Consider the following 20,288-nt stretch of genomic DNA (forward strand, 5'->3'; position numbering starts at 1 on the left):
GAAAAGGCCTAAATCAGGGGTCTGCAACCCAAAATGTAGAAAGTAAATGGTAAATGGGTTATACTTGTATAGCGCTTTTCTACCTTCAAGGTACTCAAAGCGCTTTGACACTATTTCCACATTCACCCGTTCACACACTGATGGCAGGAGCTGCCATGCAAGGCCCTAACCACGACCCATCAGGGGTGAAGTGTCTTGCTCAAGGACACAACGGACATGACAAGGTTAGTAGAAGGTGTGGATCGAACAAGGAACCCTCAGGTTGCTGACACGGCCACTCTCCCAACCGCGCCACGCCGTCCCCAAAGAGCCATACTGGACCAAAAATACAAAAAACAAATCTGTCTGGAGCCGCAAAAAATGAAAAGCCGTATATAAGTATTATAATGAAGGCAACACATGATATAAGTGTCTTTATTAGCTATAATAGCCTACTATCAAAATGACTGTGTGTCGCAGACTGAAGCAAATCTTCGTTGACACGCAAACATTTTTGAAATGTATTATTTATTCTACACATTTTTACAACATTAGAAACCATTAGTAAGTCAGAGGCTACTCAGAAGGAGAGATAACTCCTGGAAATGACTGGCTTTTAACGGCCAAAGGGTATAGATGTGTGTGTCCAAGTTAAAGGAAACGGCAGACTGTCTTCTTTTAATAGACTTATTACAATCTTTGGCAAGCTGGGTATTGTTTGCTGTGGTCTGGAACAACATGGCACACAAACAACTATCTGAAATGCAGCCAATATTACATATATATAATGTGTGATAAGACATGCAGAACTAAAGTATATACAAAGAGGATAAAAGTAAAGGAAATTAAATGAGCCCAAATATACCTACAAATGAGGCATAATGATGCAATATGTACATTCAGCTAGCCTAAATAGCATGTTAGCATTGATTAGCTTGCAGTCATGCAGTGACCAAATATGCCTGATTAGCACTCCAACAAGTCAATAACATCAACAAAGCTCACCTTGGTGACGCACAGCATGAAACTTTTGGTGGACAAAATGAGACAAAGGAGTGGAAGATTTTACATGTAAACAATCTGTTGCGTCACAGTCCACACTATGGTGAGTTCAAGAATTGCCAAAATTAGTAGGACAAACCGATGTTCATCATTGAAGCATACCATACTTGCCAACCCGCCTGAATTTTCCGGGAGACTCACGAATTTCAGTGCCTCTCCCGAAAATCTCCTGCGACAACCATTCTCCGGAATTTCTCCCGATTTCCAGCCGGACATAAGGCAAGCGCCCTCCAGGTCCGTGCGGACCTGAGTGAGGACAGCCTGTCGTCACGTCCGCTTGGCCAACCAAAAAGTAACTACAGAGCACTATACCGTATAGTGTTCTGTGGTTACTTTTTGGTTGGCCAACGTTTATGTTGTATTGCGCACCCTGACGGCAAGTGTGGGAGTCGGTTCTGAAGTATGAAGTAAAGAGACGTAACTTCGTCACCTCGCCTGGTTATTGACTCCAACCCAGAATATTACACTGCCCATACCTATCTATGCTCCTTCAAAGGCTGTGCTACTAGCTGCAAAGCATTGCACTTTCAAATACAACAATGAATGGAGAGGAGTGTTATGTGTGTATATGTGTAAATAAATGAACACTGAAATTCAAGTATTTATTTTATTTATATGTATATATATATTATGGCGGGCAGCACGGTGGAAGAGGGGTTAGTGCATCTGCCTCACAATACGAAGGTCCTGAGTAGTCTTGGGTTCAATCCCGGGCTCGGGATCTTTCTGTGTGGAGTTTGCATGTTCTCCCCGTGACTGTGTGGGTTCCCTCCGGGTACTCTGGCTTCCTCCCACCTCCAAAGACATGCACCTGGGGATAGGTTGATTGGCAACACTAAATTGGCCCTAGTGTGTGAATGTGAGTGTGAATGTTGTCTGTCTATCTGTGTTGGCCCTGCGATGAGGTGGCAACTTGTCCAGGGTGTACCCCGCCTTCCGCCCTTGTAGCTGAGATAGGCTCCAGCGCCCCCCGCGACCCCAAAAGGGAATAAGCGGTAGGAAATGGATGGATGGCTATATTATGGCTGTGAATCTTTGGGTGTCCCACGATTCGATTCAATATCGATTCTTGGGGTCACGAATCGATTCAAAATCGATTTTTTTTCCAATTCAACACGATTCTCGATTCAAAAACGATTTTTTTCCCGATTCAAAAGGATTCTCTATTCATTCAATACATAGGATTTCAGCAGGATCTACCCCAGTCTGCTGACATGCAAGCAGAGTAGTAGATTTGTGTAAAAAGCTTTTATAATTGTAAAGGACAATGTTTTATCAACTGATTGCAATAATGTACATTTGTTTTAACTATTAAATGAACCAAAAATATGACTTATTTTATCTTTGTGAAAATATTGGACACAGTGTGTTGTCAAGCTTATGAGATGCGATGCAAGTGTAAGCCACTGTGACACTATTGTTCGTTTTTTTATTTTTTTATAAATGTCTAATGATAATGTCAATGAGGGATTTTTATTCACTGCTATGTTGAAATTGTAACTAATATTGATACTGTTGTTGATAATATTCATTTTTGTTTCACTACTTTTGGTTTGTTCTGTGTCGTGTTTGTGTCTCCTCTCAATTACTCTGTTTATTGCAGTTCTGAGTGTTGCTGGGTCGGGTTTGGTTTTGGAATTGGATTGCATTGTTATGGTATTGCTGTGTATTGTTTTGTTGGATTGATTAATAAAAAAATTAATAAAAAAAATAGATTTTTTAAAAATGAGAATCGATTCTGAATCGCACAACGTGAGAATTGCGATTCGAATTTCCCACACCCCTAATATATATATATATATATATATTAAAATACATATATATATATATATATATATATATATATATATATATATATATATATATATATATATATATATATGTATATATATAGCTAGAATTCACTGAAATTCAAGTATTTCTTATATATATATATATATATATATTGTCTATCTGCGTTGGCCCTGCGATGAGGTAGCGACTTGTCCAGGGTGTACACCGCCTTCCGCCCGATTGTAGCTGAGATAGGCTCCAGCGCCCCCCGCGACCCCAAAAGGGAATAAGCGGTAGAAAATGGATGGATGGATGGATATATATATATATATATAATAAACAGAGGTGGGTAGAGTAGCCAGAAATTGTACTCAAGTAAGAGTACTGTTACTTTAGAGATTTATTACTCAAGTAAAAGTAAGGAGTAGTCACCCAAATATTTACTTGAGTAAAAGTAAAAAGTATGTTGTGAAAAAACTACTCAAGTACTGAGTAACTGATGAGTAACATACACACTCATATTATATATATATATATATATATATACATACATATACATTGATATATACAGTATATCATTTATATGTATTTATTTTGCTGTTTTTGTTTACATGTTAAAGGTGTTTTAATGAATATACATGCATGTTTAACATATAGATTCCTTTCTTTAATGAAGACTAGAATATAAGTTGGTGTATTACCTGATTCTGATGACTTGCGTTGATTGTAATCAGACAGTCGTGATGATAACGTCCACGTTTTCAAATGGAGGAGAAGAAAAGTTCCTCCTTTCTGTCTAATACCACATGAAAGTGGTGGGTTTTTGGCACCTTATTTGTCCAGCTTCCATATTCGTTTTTATACACTTTACAAGAAATATATTGGCGTCAAACTCCGTAGCTTGCTAGCTTGTTTGCGCTGGCTTTCGGAGACTCTTGTTTTGAAAGCGCAGGCGCGATGGAGCGGCACTTTTATTGTGAAGACAGGAACGTCCTCATGTGCGGTCAGTCTTGAGGCTTTTGACGGGATGTACGGTTGAAATAGAAAAAGTATATTTTTTCCTACACACTTTTGATTGATTGATTGGAACTTTTATGATTAGATTGCACAGTACAGTACATATTCCGTACAATTGACCACTAAATGGTAACACCCCAATAAGTTTTTCAACTTGTTTAAGTCAGGTCATGTGACCACCTGGCTCTGTTTGATTGGTCCAACGTCACCAGTGACTGCATCTGATTGGTGGAACGAAGTGAAACGTCACCAGTAAGGCAGGCACTTTGAAGGTCTGTCTGACAGACCAAAACAAACAAAGCGTGCATTAACAGATCGATAAAAATTAGTAGCGACTAGCGAGCTGAATATAGATAAAAGTAGCGGAGTAAAAGTAGCGGAGTAAAAGTAGCGTTCCTCCTCTATAAATATACTAAAGTAAAAGTAAAAGTATGTTGCATTAAAACTACTCTTAGAAGTACAATTTATCCCAAAAGTTACTCAAGTAGATGTAACGGAGTAAATGTAGCGCGTTACTACCCACCTCTGATAATAAATACTTGACTTTCAGTGAATTCTAGCTAAAAATATACTCCTCCCCCTTAACCCCCCCCCACCTCAAACCCCCTCCCCCCAATCTCCCGAATTTGGAGGTCTCAAGGTTGGCAAGTATGAGCGTACACACAAACGTATTAAACAGTGGGCTTTATAACAACTGGGAAGGTTTGTGTCGTGTTTGTCCTCAAATAAAAAACCTACTAAAACAAACAAACAAAAAGTTCCCCCCCATCTTTTTCTATTTTCAATCCTTTTTTAAAAAATGCTACAGGGAGCCACAATGGCGCCACTAAAGGGTTGCTGACCCCCTGCCTCAATGTAAGTGTGCCGCCTATAGGTGCAATGCAGCGCCTTCAAGGTAGGGGGCGGTAATTGGTTTGTGGCCCCTTTTTTTTTTTTTCAAGTTCATGCAGGGATGGCATAGCTTAATAGCTCTTTGTTCCAATTAGCAATTTAGAGTACATTTGTTTGCCACCGCCCTTCTCCACTTAGTCCTATTAGTTAATATGTAACACCACTCTGACAAAAATGCCTTATTTCCCTTTCCTGTCGAGTAAAAGCCAGGAGGCTGCACTTGCCTCTTCTTCGGTGGGCGTGTCCACGAAAATCCACTACACTCCCACTCTGCTTGCCTGTGGATACTCACAAATCACACGTGCCACGGAGCGACCGTGATCTACAAGTAACGCTAAGCGAGCGGATTTGTATTCTAATTCAGTCATTCCAGTTCGTAGTCCCCACCCGGTGACATGTCACTTCTTCGTGGGGCAGGCTTGGTGGTCCTGTGTGCGCTCCTTGCGGGGACGCGCGCTCGGCGGAGTTCAACAGAGCAGGAGGATATTGAGGAGGAGGTCAACAGCGCCAGATGCACCTCCAGGTGTCTCACCTTGCACATGACCCACATTACTGCTGCTTTCAGACACTTCCAGGTAAGTAGATGATGAATATTTTTAAAATGCTATGATGGTCTGATTCACTTCATGCATAAAATAGTTGGCACACGTGCACAATCTAAACCAGGGGTCCATCCATCCATCCATCCACTTTCTACCGCTTGTCGGTGTCAAACTAATTTTAGGCCACATAAAGAAAAATCTACTCCCAAGTGGGCCGGGACTGGTAAAATCACGGCACGCTAACTTAAAAATAAAGACAACTTCAGATTATTTTCTTTGTTTAAAAATAGAACAAGCACATTCTGAAATTGTACAAATCATAATGTTGAGTTTTTTTGTTTTTTTTACACTTACATGTTGCGGTTAATAGTGTTCTAAATTTATTTGTTGTTATTTATATTTTCTGAATATATGATGTGATAATGTTCATAAGTCATTGGTATACTTGCCAACCTTGAGACCGGGGTTGGGGGATCAGGGGGGGTGTATATTGTAGCGTCCCGGAAGAGTTAGTGCTGCAAGGGGTTCTGGGTATTTGTTCTGTTGTGTTTATGTTGTGTTACGGTGCGGACGTTCTCCCGAAATGTGTTTGTCATTCTTGTTTGGTGTGGGTTCACAGTGTGGCGCATATTTGTAACAGTGTTAAAGTTGTTTATACGGCCACCCTCAGTGTGACCTGTATGGCTGTTGATCAAGTATGCCTTGCATTCACTTATGTGTGTGTAAAAGCCGCATATATTATGTGACGGGGCTGGCATGCTGTTTGTATGGAGGATACACAGACGTGACGACATCTACAAAGATACAAAGAATTGCTAATGCAACACCCAGTGGACACATTTAGAACAGCTGTTTCTTTCATTCAAAAATTTTGGGTACATTTTTATATTTAGCAAACTAATCCCGCGAACCGGATAAACCCTGTTCGCCGGCCTTATCCGGCCCTCGGGCCGTACTTTTGACACCCCTGATCCAAACTCTAGAATCTGAGGAATCACATTTTTATTTGTGTATTGTATATACACTACTTACAGTATATTACAGCATCATAGCCTACTGACTAGAGATGTCCGATAATGGCTTTTTTGCCGATGTCCGATATTCCGATATTGCCCAACTCTTAATTACCGATACCGATATCAACCGATAGCGATATATACAGTCGTGGAATTAACACGTTATTATGCCTAATTTTGTTGTGATGCCTAGCTGGATGCATTAAACAATGTAACAAGGTTTTCCAAAATAAATCAACTCAAGTTATGGAAAAAAATGACAATATGGCACTGCCATATTTATTATTGAAGGGGGGGGGGGGGGGGGGGGGTAGCGAGGGATGTATATTGTAGCGTCCCGGAAGAGTTAGTGTTGCAAGGGGTTCTGGGTATTTGTTCTGTTGTCTTTGTGTTGTGTTACGGTGCGGATGTTCTCCCGAAATGTGTTTTTCATTCTTGTTTGGTGTGGGTTCACAGTTTGGCGCATATTTGTAACAGTGTTAAAGTTGTTTATACGGCCACCCTCAGTGTGACCTGTGTGGCTGTTGATCAGGTATGAATTGCATTCACTTATGTGTGTGTAAAAGCCGCATATATTATGTGATGGGGCTGGCATGCTGTTTGTATGGAGGATACGCGGACGTGACGACACGTTGTAGAGGACTCTAAAGGCAGTGCCTTTAAGGCCCGCCCCCGACAATGTTGTCCGGGTGGAAATCGGGAGAAATTCAGGAGAATGGTGGCCCCGGGAGATTTTCGGGAGGGGCACTGAAATTCGGTAGTCTTCGGGAAAAATCGGGAGGGTTGGCAAGTATGATAAAAAAATTATATCAAAATCAAATTACAGGATGTTATTTATGTAGTTTGATTATTTTCCTTGACTGATGTACTAACATCATGTGGTTTATTCTGTACATATGTATCATAATCTACAAAGATACAAAGAATTGCTAATGCGACATCCAGTAGACACATTCAGAACAGCTGTTTCTTTCATTCAAAAATTTTGGGTACATTTTTATATTTAGCAAACTAATCCCGCGGGCCGGATAAAACCTGTTCGCCGGCCTTATCCGGCCATCGGGCCGTACGTTTTGACACCCCTGATCCAAACTCTAGAATCTGAGGTATCACATTTTTATTTTTGTACTGTATATACACTACTTACAGTATATTACAGCATCATAGCCTACTGACATCTGATATGTATTACATTGTATGTCACTAAATGAGATAGCAAGACCTCTGCTAACCTATGACAATGATATCTCAGTCAGTCATATTTGAGGAAAACAACAGACTAGTGTTGTCCCGATACCAATATTTTGGTACCGGTACCAAAGTTATTTCCATACTTTTTGGTACTTTTCTAAATAAAGGGGACCACAAAAAATAGCATTATCGGCTTTATTTTAACAAAAAATCTTAGGGTACATTAAACATATGTTTCTTATTGCAAGTTTGTCCTTAAATAAAATAGTGAACATACAAGACAACTTGTCTTTTATTAGTAAGTAAACAAAAAAAGGCTCCTAATTAGTCTGCTGACGTAAATGGGTTATACTTGTATAGTGCTTTTCTACCTTCAAGGCACTCAAAGCGCTTTGACACACATTTCCACATTCACACACACATTCACACACTGATGGCGGGAGCTGCCACGCGAGGCGCTAACCATGACCCATCAGGAGCAAGGGTGAAGTGTCTTGGTCAAGGACACAACGGATGTGACTTGGTTGGTAGAAGCTAGGGATCGAACCAGGAACCCTCAGGTTGCTGGCACGGCCACTTTCTCAACCATGCCACACCATCACCGTATGCAGAAACATATTGTGTCATTTATCATTTTATTATTTTGTCAAAATTATTAAGGACAAGTGTTAGAAAATGAATTATTAATCTACTTGTTCATTTACTGTTAATATCTGCTTACTTTCTCTTTTAACATGTTCTATTTACACTTCTTTCAAAATGTAATAATCGCTTATTTTTCCTCTTGTTTGGATGCTTTACATTAGTTTTGGATGATAACACAAATTTGGGTGTCAATCCGATACCAGGTCGTTACAGGATCATACATTGGTCATATTCAAAGTCCTCATGTGTCCAGGGACATATTTCCTGAGCTTATAAACATAATACAAATTAAAAAAACCGAAAGAAGATGTTGTGATGCCAATAAATATCAACGTAATCATAGTAGTATCAACTAGATATGCTACTGTACTTGTTATCATTACAGTGGATGTTAAGTGTAGATCCACCACCCGCCGGTACTTTTCAGAGGTGGTATAGTACCGAAAATTATGCATTAGTATCGCGGTACTATACTAATACCGGTACACCGTACAACCCTAGTATATACACTATTTACAGTATATTACAGTATCATAGCCTACTGACATCCGAGATGTATTACATTTTATGTCATTAATTGAGATAGCAAGACCTCTGCTCACCTATGACAATGATATCTCTCAGTTAGTAAAATTTGAGGAAAACAACAGACTTTATATTACACTCTAGTAGTCAAATTGGGTTTGAAGTCTATGTAAATATTTAAATATATTTGAATGTATTTTGCAATATATATTTACAATGTATATAATATTTATGATTACATAATGATGATCATTATTTATTAATATATATTATGTATATATTTTTTAAATATATTAACTATACAATATAAATAATATATAGTTACAAATATATTCAAATATATAAATATTTGAATTACTAGACTTTGTGAGCATTTCTTTCACAATTCTGACAAAGGGACGTGATTATATGAAAATGTGATATCATAGTTATTGTGATATCATAGTCATTATTATAACAATATTGAGGAATGTGCTCAAAAAGTACTGAAATCATTGACATTTTTTAACCCAGTTTCATTTAAAATATTAGATCAAATAAATAGACACACAATATACTTTCTTGGCAGAAGAAATATTAAATATCGTTCTGTTTCTTTTCGTCCATTTTAATTTGGAAACGTTTTAAAGTGTGTTTTTTACTGCAATGATTAGCATTTAAGATGCTTTTTCCAGAAAATGAGCAGTGGCAGCGGTCCATGAATTTATGAAAGTGCGGTTATCAATCATGGATTTATGATCATTTTAATTTAAAAAGCTAGTGATAAAAATCTGGAGTTTTACCGCGGTTTATCATTAATACCGCTTATTGTTACATCTCTAACATTGACAGACTATACTGACAGGTGGACATGATTTGATTTAATAAATCACAAAGTTCCAATAGTCAACAGTTTTAAGGGCATTAACGCTAATGGGGTTTCCACTGCCATGTGTTTATTTTCAAATTGTCTACCATTATGAGCACTTTTATTGTAGTTTGAAGTTTACAAAATGAGCTATCTCACTCAAATTGATGTACTGCAGCCTTTGTGGTGTGGAATGAAAGATTAACAGGGACATTAGGACGTTACCAAGTTTGAAAAGCCACTTATTGTTAACAGCTTCAACATGTGCGTGGTGTGTAGTGGGTGGGAAAGTCATTAACCACAACGTTCAGCTTCAATGACTCTGATGGTTGGGCGGGGGCACATGTTCACATGTAAAACTGCAGTTTGGCCTGGTCCTCCACCCTCCAGAACAGACTCTTGCCACCTGTGCCATCAGTAATGAGAATATTCCCACTTGGGTATGTGTGTCAGAAATGGGAATGTTACATTTGAACCTTTAAGTAGAGTGCAGTAGTCAGGACGGCCAACATAATACAGCCCGGGAACACAGCCTGCGTGAGTGTTGTTTGCTGTTTTTAGCTTATGTCCATAATGTGCTTACACCACCAGGATTTCCTCACTTTGTCCGCTAACATTCACACACAGACAAAATAATCCCCAAGACTTCCAGAACTTTGTTTACAGTTTGTCAACGAGACTTTGTGGTGCAGTGCGCACTGCAAACTATCCACTGCTCTGTGAATTCATGCCACGTTTTCTACAGTATCTACTCTGTATTTATCCTCTGCCCTTTTACTTGGGTGTCTAAGTGCGTGCATTTATCCATTCACTGCCCTCAAATATTCCACCATGGAAATAACGTGATATTCATGTCATGCACAAAATCCCCCAATTCAACGAGCCATATTTTATTATATATATGTATATCCAGTCAACGCTCCCTGTGTGCAGTCTCAACATGCTCCTCACCATTGAGTAAACTGTTTATTGTCTGCTGTATAGCAAGTAGTGATTGAGAGAATGAGGGTGTGGTTTCAGGCACAACCCATTGCAAATATGATTTTTTTTTGTATCCGCCTCAGCTCTCAATTGAACTAAGTTTGTTTAGGGGATAACTAAAGTGTAGTAGTTGCAGCATATTTTATTGAATGGCGATGGAGCGTATAAATGTGTGAGACTGAAGCTCATTTCAAGACATTTTGTGCACTCGATTATGACTTGGAGCAAACAAGCAAACCGGTTTCCTTGCAGCAGGGACCATCGTTCCCTGTAGCTTTTATAAGACGGTGTAGCAGGTGACAGCGTGCACGTGGAAGTCCGTCTGTGAAATAAGTAATTCATTTAAAGAACATAACGATTGAAAAAAAAACGTCCCCAGAAACTCTAACACAAGTGGGATCAAACCAAGTTTTTTTTCTCATCCTCCTCTGTCACCACACACTGACCCAAACACACATTCTTCCTCTGGCTTCATGTGGGTGAACCCTGTGTTTGTGGCTCGCTTAAGTGTGTGTGGCTAGACTCTAGCCAATAGAATGTGAATCACGGCACCTCTCTTTTTGCCGCCTCGCTGGGTTTTCCAATACTTTTCCTGGTATGGTGTCATAGCTTAATTTTAGGCCTTTGTCTGGCACATATATGTTGTCATATTCCCAAATTCCTCCTTGATGTAAACTCATATAAATACAAAAAAAAAACCATCAGCTTCGTCTGCACAGATGGATATTTTTGTGCATAAAGGAGGAGATTAGATTAGACCGTGTGTCTGAAACACTTACTGGTCTGTGGTGCTGATGGCTGGAGGGGTTGAGCCAAAGCCGAGGCCCGGTGGGAGCCTGAATGAACTGCCTGTCTTAAGGGTGAGCATTTCAGCTATACCTATGTGTGTTTGCGCGCGTGTGTGTGTGTGTGTGTCCCAGATTCTACGCGGTAGGTAATCAGTCCAGAGGTCAGTCAGCCAGCCAGTCACGCTCTGAAAAAGACCAGAGACAACGGCCAGGTCAGGTTGCACCAATTCAGAATCAGTCAGGCAGGAAGATGGTTAAAGAAAGGGAAAGAGATGGATACATGTAATATCTATAAATATCTAATATACGTGGTCCTCGTGTTACGACACACTCCCATGAATGAATACTATGCAACGGGCAAAAGAGAAATTGTTACGTGTGCCCGGAGAAAAAAGACCTTGGTTGAAGAATAACGTCACTTCTTTACTTTGTAGTTAATTTTCTGCCTTTTATTGTGTCTCTCAAGAATGAGGCAGACTCTTCTGATAGCAGTGCGTCAAAGAAAGGGAAAGTAAAAGACGTGAAAAGTCACGTATACAAAAAAAACATCATAAACTGCTCTAAAAGCGGAAAAACACCAATAATACTGCTCCAGTGATAATTTCAGGAGCAGTTTTTTACTTAGTTTAAGTCATAGTCTTTAGCAAAAATGTATTTTCGAATCTAAATTTATTTACTTTTAGTCTAGTTTTAGTCGACTAAATTTCTCAACATTTTAATCAACTACAATTATGGTAACTTTAGTAGACTAAAATATATATTATTAAAGATAAGACATTTTTAAGCATTTGTTTAACACAAAAGTAGCATCAGCTTGTGAACAAGAATGATGTACCGGTAGTATGTAATTGTTTGCTCCGCATGTCAATGTCAATAAATATCTTTAAGGCATTTTTTCTATATATTTTTTTTTGTATTTCAGCTTCATAAAGTTTGTGCATCAGATTGTGCATTTTAGTTTTCTTTTGAAGAGTCAACATTCTATCAGCGTTTGTATTATTTGATTAAAGTCCTCATCATTAACATTAGTGACAGGTAGAGTAACATTTCATATCATGGTTATTGTAACCAAAATTATCAAGGTTATCATTATTTTCACTGTATTGTTGAGTGTGCTCAAGAAGTACTTCATTAAATAAAAGTACAATTTTAAATATTTTGACCAAGTTATTAAAAAAAATAAAAAAATAAATTGACACATTTTGCAAAACCCATTACTTTGCATGTTTTATGTTTTTTATGCTTCAATCAATAATAGTGTTTTAGTCTTAGTATGTCGTGTGTATTAATGGTTAAGCTTTTATTGTCTTAAATATTGGTTTGTACTGGAGCACTTTAGGAGAGTGCGTAACATAAATTATATTTTTATTATTTATCATTTCTGACAGGCATTTTGACATCCTACTCTGTCAGCAATCCTTCAACGCACCTTGAAAACCCTTCCGTCTTGTGTTCCTCTGAGTATAAAACGATTACTCTGGTGTAAGTGCTTGTAGGTTCAATGTGCACAATTGAATAGCTTAGTTGCTCAGACAGCAAAGTGTTTATATGAGTTTAGATTGGGGTATGTCATTTCTTAATGGAAAAAAACATTAATGTCTCTTGTTTTCATGTTAGCATTTACCTTTACGAGGTGGCGCCAGTCTCTCCGACCATGAGTTTAACAAAGTGCAGTTATCAACCACGTTTTTCTGCAAATTTGAATTAAAAACTATATTAGTAATGATCGGAAATTTTACCGCGGTTATCATTAATACCGTTTATCGTTACGTGCCTAGTGACTAGTAATCATTGTAGTTGTTTACTGTAGAGTCATATAAAGTTGTCACATATATAAGAGTTGACAGTATAGGTTTTTTTGGCATTGTTTGCTGGTCTACTAATTTGACTTACTTGTACACTAAAACCCGACTTACATAACTGTCATCGGTACAGAACTCGTGCGTAGACCGCCCATATACTGTATATCTGAACTCCTGTTCATTTTGTTATGGTATCAAAATAGGTACAATGAGGTACCAAGAGCATAGGTAGGAAAAAATGGTAACTGAAGTCTCTTGATTGGTGGACAGAACAACAATGGAATGGGAAGAACACTTAAGGCGCACTCGCAATTCGCACCATGATTGGGCACTTTTGATACTTAAAGTCAGCTTTGTTTTTAACGTGTATTTTATATTTAACATGTTTCTATTAAAGTACCAGTAGAGTGGAAAAACTAGTTGACAAAATGCCACAAGTTTTTAATACTGCTCCGAATACCTTCGGCTATTTCCGGAGATTGACGTCACTGTAATAACGCTTCTGCACACTGACTATGTTATCAGATCATTCATACTGGAAATACGCAAACATTGGAAAGAGATGTGGTGTTTAGCGTTCACAATCCTTATGTAAGACAAGAACACATATGCGTGGCTTTTCTTTGCATTCGAAATCGTAAATAAATAGCTAACAATTAAGTCAACAGATCGAAGGTTCTCTGTTGCGTCCATTACACTCTCTCTAAAACATCCAGAAACCGTCCACAATACTTCATTTACATGTCGTGACCTGAAAATTAACTAAATATGAGTGATATTGTTATTATAAGCGCCAACGCAGACAGCCTATTTTAGCGGCGAATTGATAGCAAGGAGCTAATGCTAGCTTACGCTGCTATTGTTGACACACTAAGCCGGCAACGGATCTCTCACCTGGTCATAGACAAACTTGACCTTGGACCAAGAGGCTGGTCCACTTTCACATCCCCCGAGATCGTAAAATAGATGCTAGTTGCTGCAACTTTTTTATACCCGTTCATGAGGTTTGTGATTGATTCTTCATCTAAACGGGATTATGTGAGCATCTCGTTGGTAGGCATCCCAGCGAGAGTTGAAATTGTGTTTGTTTTATAATGGTTTATTATGGTTAGTTTGTATGTTAAGCACCTAGCAATGTACAATACAGCTGCATCCTCCTTTCTCATTCTCCTTGTGTTTGGGGTCAAAAATATAAAGTTCTGGATCATAATTTTTCGCTGTTGGCTCTCACAAAGTCTGCTTCGTTAGCATTGTTGTTGATGGGGAAGGGATCTGTGGTTGCTACTTTTATTTCATGGATCATGTGACTGGCTTGCTCAAAGTGGCTCGGGCATCCCCGTGAGATTGATAATATTTTGACCAAATCTATTTATTCGCAAATATAAATTAGATTGTATGATAGTAGCTTCAATATAGAGGCAACTTGTTTTTCCACTCTACTGGACCTTTTAAGTTTTGTAAGTGCATTCTCTGAGGTGCCAGGGTAAGTTTCTAGCCTTTGTTTACTGCATTTAGCCTTACTATGTTACTATGTTGTAGTGTGAAAAATGATACAAGAAGTCTGATCTGGATTTACCATTCAAAATTGTACGATAGCAGGCTGAACGGAAACTCAAGTGCACTTTGTATCACCAGACAAAGACTTGCTTGGTTCAAGAGAAGACGCAGCTACCTCTTTCTACATCTTAGCGCTCTTTGTCATTTGATAGGCAGAACGAGGGATGGACGGAGATAAAATAGTTGTGATGTGGGGGTGACTGTCACCTGAGATTTGGACATTCCAAGCAAATACAGTGAAATCTCCAAGTCCAACGCTCCGCAAGTTTTACAATTCGAGATTGTACAATTACGATATTCCCATTAAAGTCACACTAAACCATTTAAATTTCTTGCATGCGTGACATCACATGAGAAATTATCATACTTTTTGCCCGTGCCGAATGCCATATGGGAAAGTTCGCTAGGCGCAATATTTGGCCTTGCAATAACAGAGGTTGTACAAAAACTGTGTCAAACATTTGTCAAAAATCTTCGTCAAAATCCAAGGTACCACTGTATGTAGTATCCACCTGAGTGTATGTCTTGTCAACATCACAATAGAAACAAAGTACTGTCTTTAAATAAAGTATGATAGTACGAGGTTAGCGCTAGTAACCAATATGAAAGGTATAGGTGTAGTACATAGTAGGGTTGTACGGTATACCGGTATTAGTATACTAATGAATCATATTGGGTAGTATACCCCACCACATAATTTATTTTCTACCACTTGTCCTTAATAATTTTGACAAAATAATAGAATGACACAATATGTTAATGCATATGTCAGCAGACTGATTAGGAGTCTTTGTTTGTTTACTTACTAATAAAAGACAAGTTGTCTTGTATGTTCACTATTTTATTTAAGGACAAACTTGCAATAAGAAACATATGTTTAATGTACCGTAAGATTTTTTGTTAAAATAAAGCCAATAATCCAATTTTTTTAGGTCCCCTTTATTTAGAAAAGTATTGAAATAATTTTGGTATCGGTACCAAAATATTGATATCGGGACAACACTAGTACATAGCTCTATAATTATGGGTACTTATTGTCTAAATATCGTTAAATATAATTTTAGTATGTAAACCTGCGTGACTGATCAGTAAGAGTAAAATAAAATTATCTGTTGTGATCCTATAGTGCAAATATAATGTGCTCCACCACACATCTGTAGAAGGTCCTAATGATGGAGCTTTCGAGTCCAGCACGCCACAGCGTCCGTCGGAAGTAGAGGCGCTGGTACTGTTTTACTGTACATATGACATTTATACTGGACATAATTGTAAATGCACACACATATGGATAATCTATACTTTTGAACATGCATCTTGTAAATATATTGGAGTGTGGGACATTGTGCTGGTGCTCTGTCAGCGAGGTGGCACTTTGCCTAATTGCCATATTTGTAATGGATCTCCTGCTTTTTAAATCCATATCAAGTCTGAAATCTACAACTTTCCAGTCTCCTGAGGCCAGCCCTTAAAGCCAGAACTCAATGGCAAACACTTTGTTGTGATGCTTGTTGTTTTCCACTTTGTGAGCCCTGAAGAAGTACTCACAAATATAGAGTAATTAGGGACCTCTGTCCGGAAAGTTTAGACCTCAACGTGAGTTTTTTGGGAAGAACCGGTGCGTTCTGGTGAGTTGAAGTTAGTCATGATACACTAACAACCATGCGTGCACATGCAGTCATACATTAGCAATGTGTGTATCTCGCACACATGCTGTTGTTGTGTTTGTCTGTGGTCATCTGGGGCTGATTAGCAGTGTTAATACCTCATGTTAAGTAGACATTCTACTGCGCCTCACCACAAACAGTAACCACAACACCCGCATGCAGCCTTACTTTCCCTCTCTCTCCCTTTCTCTCTTACACACTGTTTATTGATGCATCTGGCTGAAGTGTGAGTTATATCTCAGTCTTGTTTCAAACATCGAAGCATGTCCACAGATGTGCACGTGCATGATGAGCGTGCACATATTTAAGTGTGTGTTTTTATGCTGTCAGTGTTTTCCTGCTGTTCCTATTAGGTTGTTATACTTCACCATTTAATGTGGACCCTAATGGCCATTAGAGCATGTGGAAGTCCTTTATTGTAAGTGTTTCTTTTCCTCCTAGTCCAGTCTCTTGTGTTATAGGCTCATTTGAAAAATGTTTCTCTTTGATCCCCAGTGTTGAGCATGAAATCATACAAAATGAAATGTCAAAGTTTTATTTTGCACATAAAGTGATTTATGTTTTACAGCTATTTTGATGTGTACACTTGTATTTTGTACGACTAGAGTTACAAAGGTCATCAGTTGAACAAAGCAAATGAAAATGCACCGACTACAATATAAAGCAAATTCCTTTTACAAATCACAGACTAAAAATTAAACAGAAGCATCATTCTCTTTTCCTACTGTCATCTATTGTGCATACTTAACCAAGTAAAAACAGCTTAAATATACAGATCCAGTGATTTGAACTCATTGTCTTCCTCGATTGTTAAAAATGTATTTAAAAACATTTCTCAGATTCTTGTGTTTGACAGTCTGCGGTCCCCAGGTTTATATTTGATAACACATGTTTGGTATAATGCTAATTCTCGCTATTATAACCTGTTGTCAAGTAGACAGGGTCGACTTAAACTAAAGTGGGGGGTTCCTGGGGCTGAGGGAGTTTTGGGGGCCTTGCTGGTAGATGTATTTTTTTAGTCATGATGGATCAAGCTGAGTACTGTTTGATTTTCTTGAGATTGGTGCATCTCAAACTGATTTACAATATAATTTTTTAAAATGTGGCTTCAACTTCTAATCAATACCCTGCCTAGTTAATAGCCCAATTATGATTATTATCAAGGTAATTGTACTCTAAACGCATTAAATCGATTGCAACTTGTCTTTTCAAGTTGTCTTAGTCCACCTGGTGTCCAAACTACGGCGTCTTCAATTTGGCGCATGAGGAGGCATGAGTTTAATAAACATTTTGACCTGGAGAGGGGGCAGCACGGTGGCAGAGGGGTTAGTGCATCTGCCTCACAATACAAAGGTCCTGAGTAATCTTCGGTTCTATCCCGGGCTCGTGATCTTTCTGTGTGCAGTTTGCATGTTCTCCCCATGACTGTGTGGGTTCCCTCCGGGTATTCCGGCTTCCTCCCACCTCCAAAGACATGCACCTGGGGATAGGTTGATTGGCAACACTAAATTGGCCCTAGTGTGTGAATGTGAGTGTGAATGTTGTCTGTCTATCTGTGTTGGCCCTGCGATGAGGTGGCGACTTGTCCAGGGTGTACCCCGCCTTCCGCCCGATTGTAGCTGAGATAGGCTCCAGCGCCCCCCGCGACCCCAAAGGGAATAAGCGGTAGAAAATGGATGGATGGACCTGGAGAGGTGCATCCATATTGACATCAAGCTGTCTGATTGCTGCAATATTGTCGCTATCTGGTGACCAATAAATGTAACGCTGTCTTTAATTATACTTATAAGTAATTAATGTGCAGCATTACTTACATGACCCAATCCAAACAACCTTCCCTAGTCACAGTGCGAAAAACAAAAATCAACAGCACAAAAATTTAACACACATGGTCACACATAACATAACCTGCTCATTGAACTTTGTGGGTATTATAAACGTCCAATCAACATACAAAATCTAAATGACACACATTTAAATCCATTACAAGAATGAGGGTAAAAATGCAGAACACTCTCTCTCCACACTTATCCCTGTTTGGCGCATTTTAGCTACTAGATATTTCTGATCGATTGAAAAACCTTAAGGAGGTTGTCATGGAAGTAAACAAGGTAGGAGTTGAACTTTCTCAAAATCGCAATAACCAATTACCGGTATAATAATTATTAATTATATGTACATTATATTATTATAATAATATGTACTCATATATGTATATTCTCTCTATCTATGTCTATATATATATATATATATATATATATATATATATATATATATATATATATAAAATGAAGTTTCAAGAGCTAAAGGGCTCAGGGGCCGGACATCAAAAGGTGGATGTTTTGTCAGAAAGTGCGCCCGCAGGTTACATTTCTTTGAGACTGTGTTTACTTAAATACAAAGTAAACACATTGGCTTTCACACTGCACTGTCAATAAATTCATTATTTTGCCCTTGCTACTCGCTTCCAGCGTGCGCAGCTAGTTAAAAGCATGAATAAAAAGAAGCTTCCGTTTTTGTTGAGGATTGATGTTCCTTCTTTTGAATTATTTTCCTTCCTTAGTTTTATTTCTTTACACTTCTTCCTTAATTTAGGTTTGTAAGACTGAAAACATAAACTTAAAATGAACATAACAAAAGTATATCATCCATAGTGTATTTTAAATAAATAATGTCCATTGTGTATTATACATAAATAAAATAGAAGGTTTAGTGTTAATACATTCACACAATAAACTACAAATGTTGACACATAGAGAAATTTCATAACATTTACACACCAAACATTGCACACACTGTATGTGACTTATCACAATTAGCGTTGTCACCCTCTGCTGGTCAAATTTAGCACAACATATATTAAACAAAGTTTGCTCACCAGAGTTACAAAAACGCAACCACAAATACAAAAGACATATTGAAATATATTTATGCACAATACCTATTTACAAATGTTTACCAAGTTTTGTGATGAAGCTTACACGCTGAGATTTCAACCACTGATGCTGCTTGTATCGATCAATGTGTCCGTCGCTTAAAAGATCCGCAAGGAAACAATGACTTGAGCAGAACATTCATACTTTGTTGTCCAGTCGTTGTTAAAAGTCTGTTTTTTGCAATTCATTTACGATTTTTTTTTCTACTCACCCCACTGCTGCTTCATTGTGACACATATGCCTCGCTGTTGCTCCCTGCAGGGTGGAGGGAGTACTGCATACATATCAACCCTAGTTTTAATTATTTCATCAAGCCTATTTGGGTGATGTTCGGCGGGCCAAATGAAAAGATTTTGCGGGCCGGATGTGGCCCACGCACCTCCAGTTGAATAGACCTGATAGAAAGAGTGGTAACGAGACTGGATGAAAGTCTTAATGTGGATAAGTAAGAGTAAAAGGACGAAATGGCCTACAGTATGATGTTTGTCTTACTTTGCCTTAACCGCTCCAAAGATAAGAAGACAGTGGCAGATTAAACCATGGAGTGTTCAGACCAACCTGATTGAGCATTACAGAGAGAGATTGAGTATTCAGAAATCCAGCGTTCAGATTTGAGCAGAGTTTAAAGCCTCACTAGTAGAAGGTCGGCTGCATTCATCTGGCACCACAACAGTGGCATTCTGGGAAATAAAGGGAATTTGAAATTGAAGCCAAAAGCACTAAAAGCTGTGTGTTCTAATTGTTCCATCACAGATAATTTGCTGAAGGATTACAATAGCATGACCTCACTATAACCATGACAGTAATGGAGACATGTTTTTGTTCTGCATACAAATGACACATACACATTTACAGTATTCCATTAATGTAGAATCAACGACAAAAAGACAGAAAAGCAAACTTCCTGCTAGTCTGTGATGACGGGTGGAAAAATTGCAGGCTAGAAAAATAATTAATTATTGATTTACGAGATTACAAGGCTTTGTGAATTTATATTCAATATATTTATTTGGGGAATTAACGAGCAGTGGAATGGGGCTAAATTAGCTCAGAGAGCAGAAATGCTTTTAAG

At 38.4% G+C, this 20,288-nt stretch overlaps 1 protein-coding gene across 1 annotated transcript in view; it reads left to right on the forward strand.

The window, feature by feature from the left end:
* The first annotated feature begins 4,975 nt into the window (after positions 1-4,975).
* Positions 4,976-20,288, forward strand: part of anos1b (anosmin 1b) — a 108,663-nt gene continuing 93,350 nt past the window's right edge. Inside the window, exon 1 of the mRNA XM_061976367.2 lies at positions 4,976-5,297. Within this exon, the coding sequence (XP_061832351.2) occupies positions 5,118-5,297 (180 nt within the window). The 5' untranslated portion in view covers positions 4,976-5,117. The remainder of the gene's footprint in view (positions 5,298-20,288) is intronic.

The sequence above is a fragment of the Nerophis lumbriciformis genome, linkage group LG14 (assembly GCF_033978685.3).
Source record: "Nerophis lumbriciformis linkage group LG14, RoL_Nlum_v2.1, whole genome shotgun sequence".
NCBI lineage: Eukaryota > Metazoa > Chordata > Actinopteri > Syngnathiformes > Syngnathidae > Nerophis > Nerophis lumbriciformis.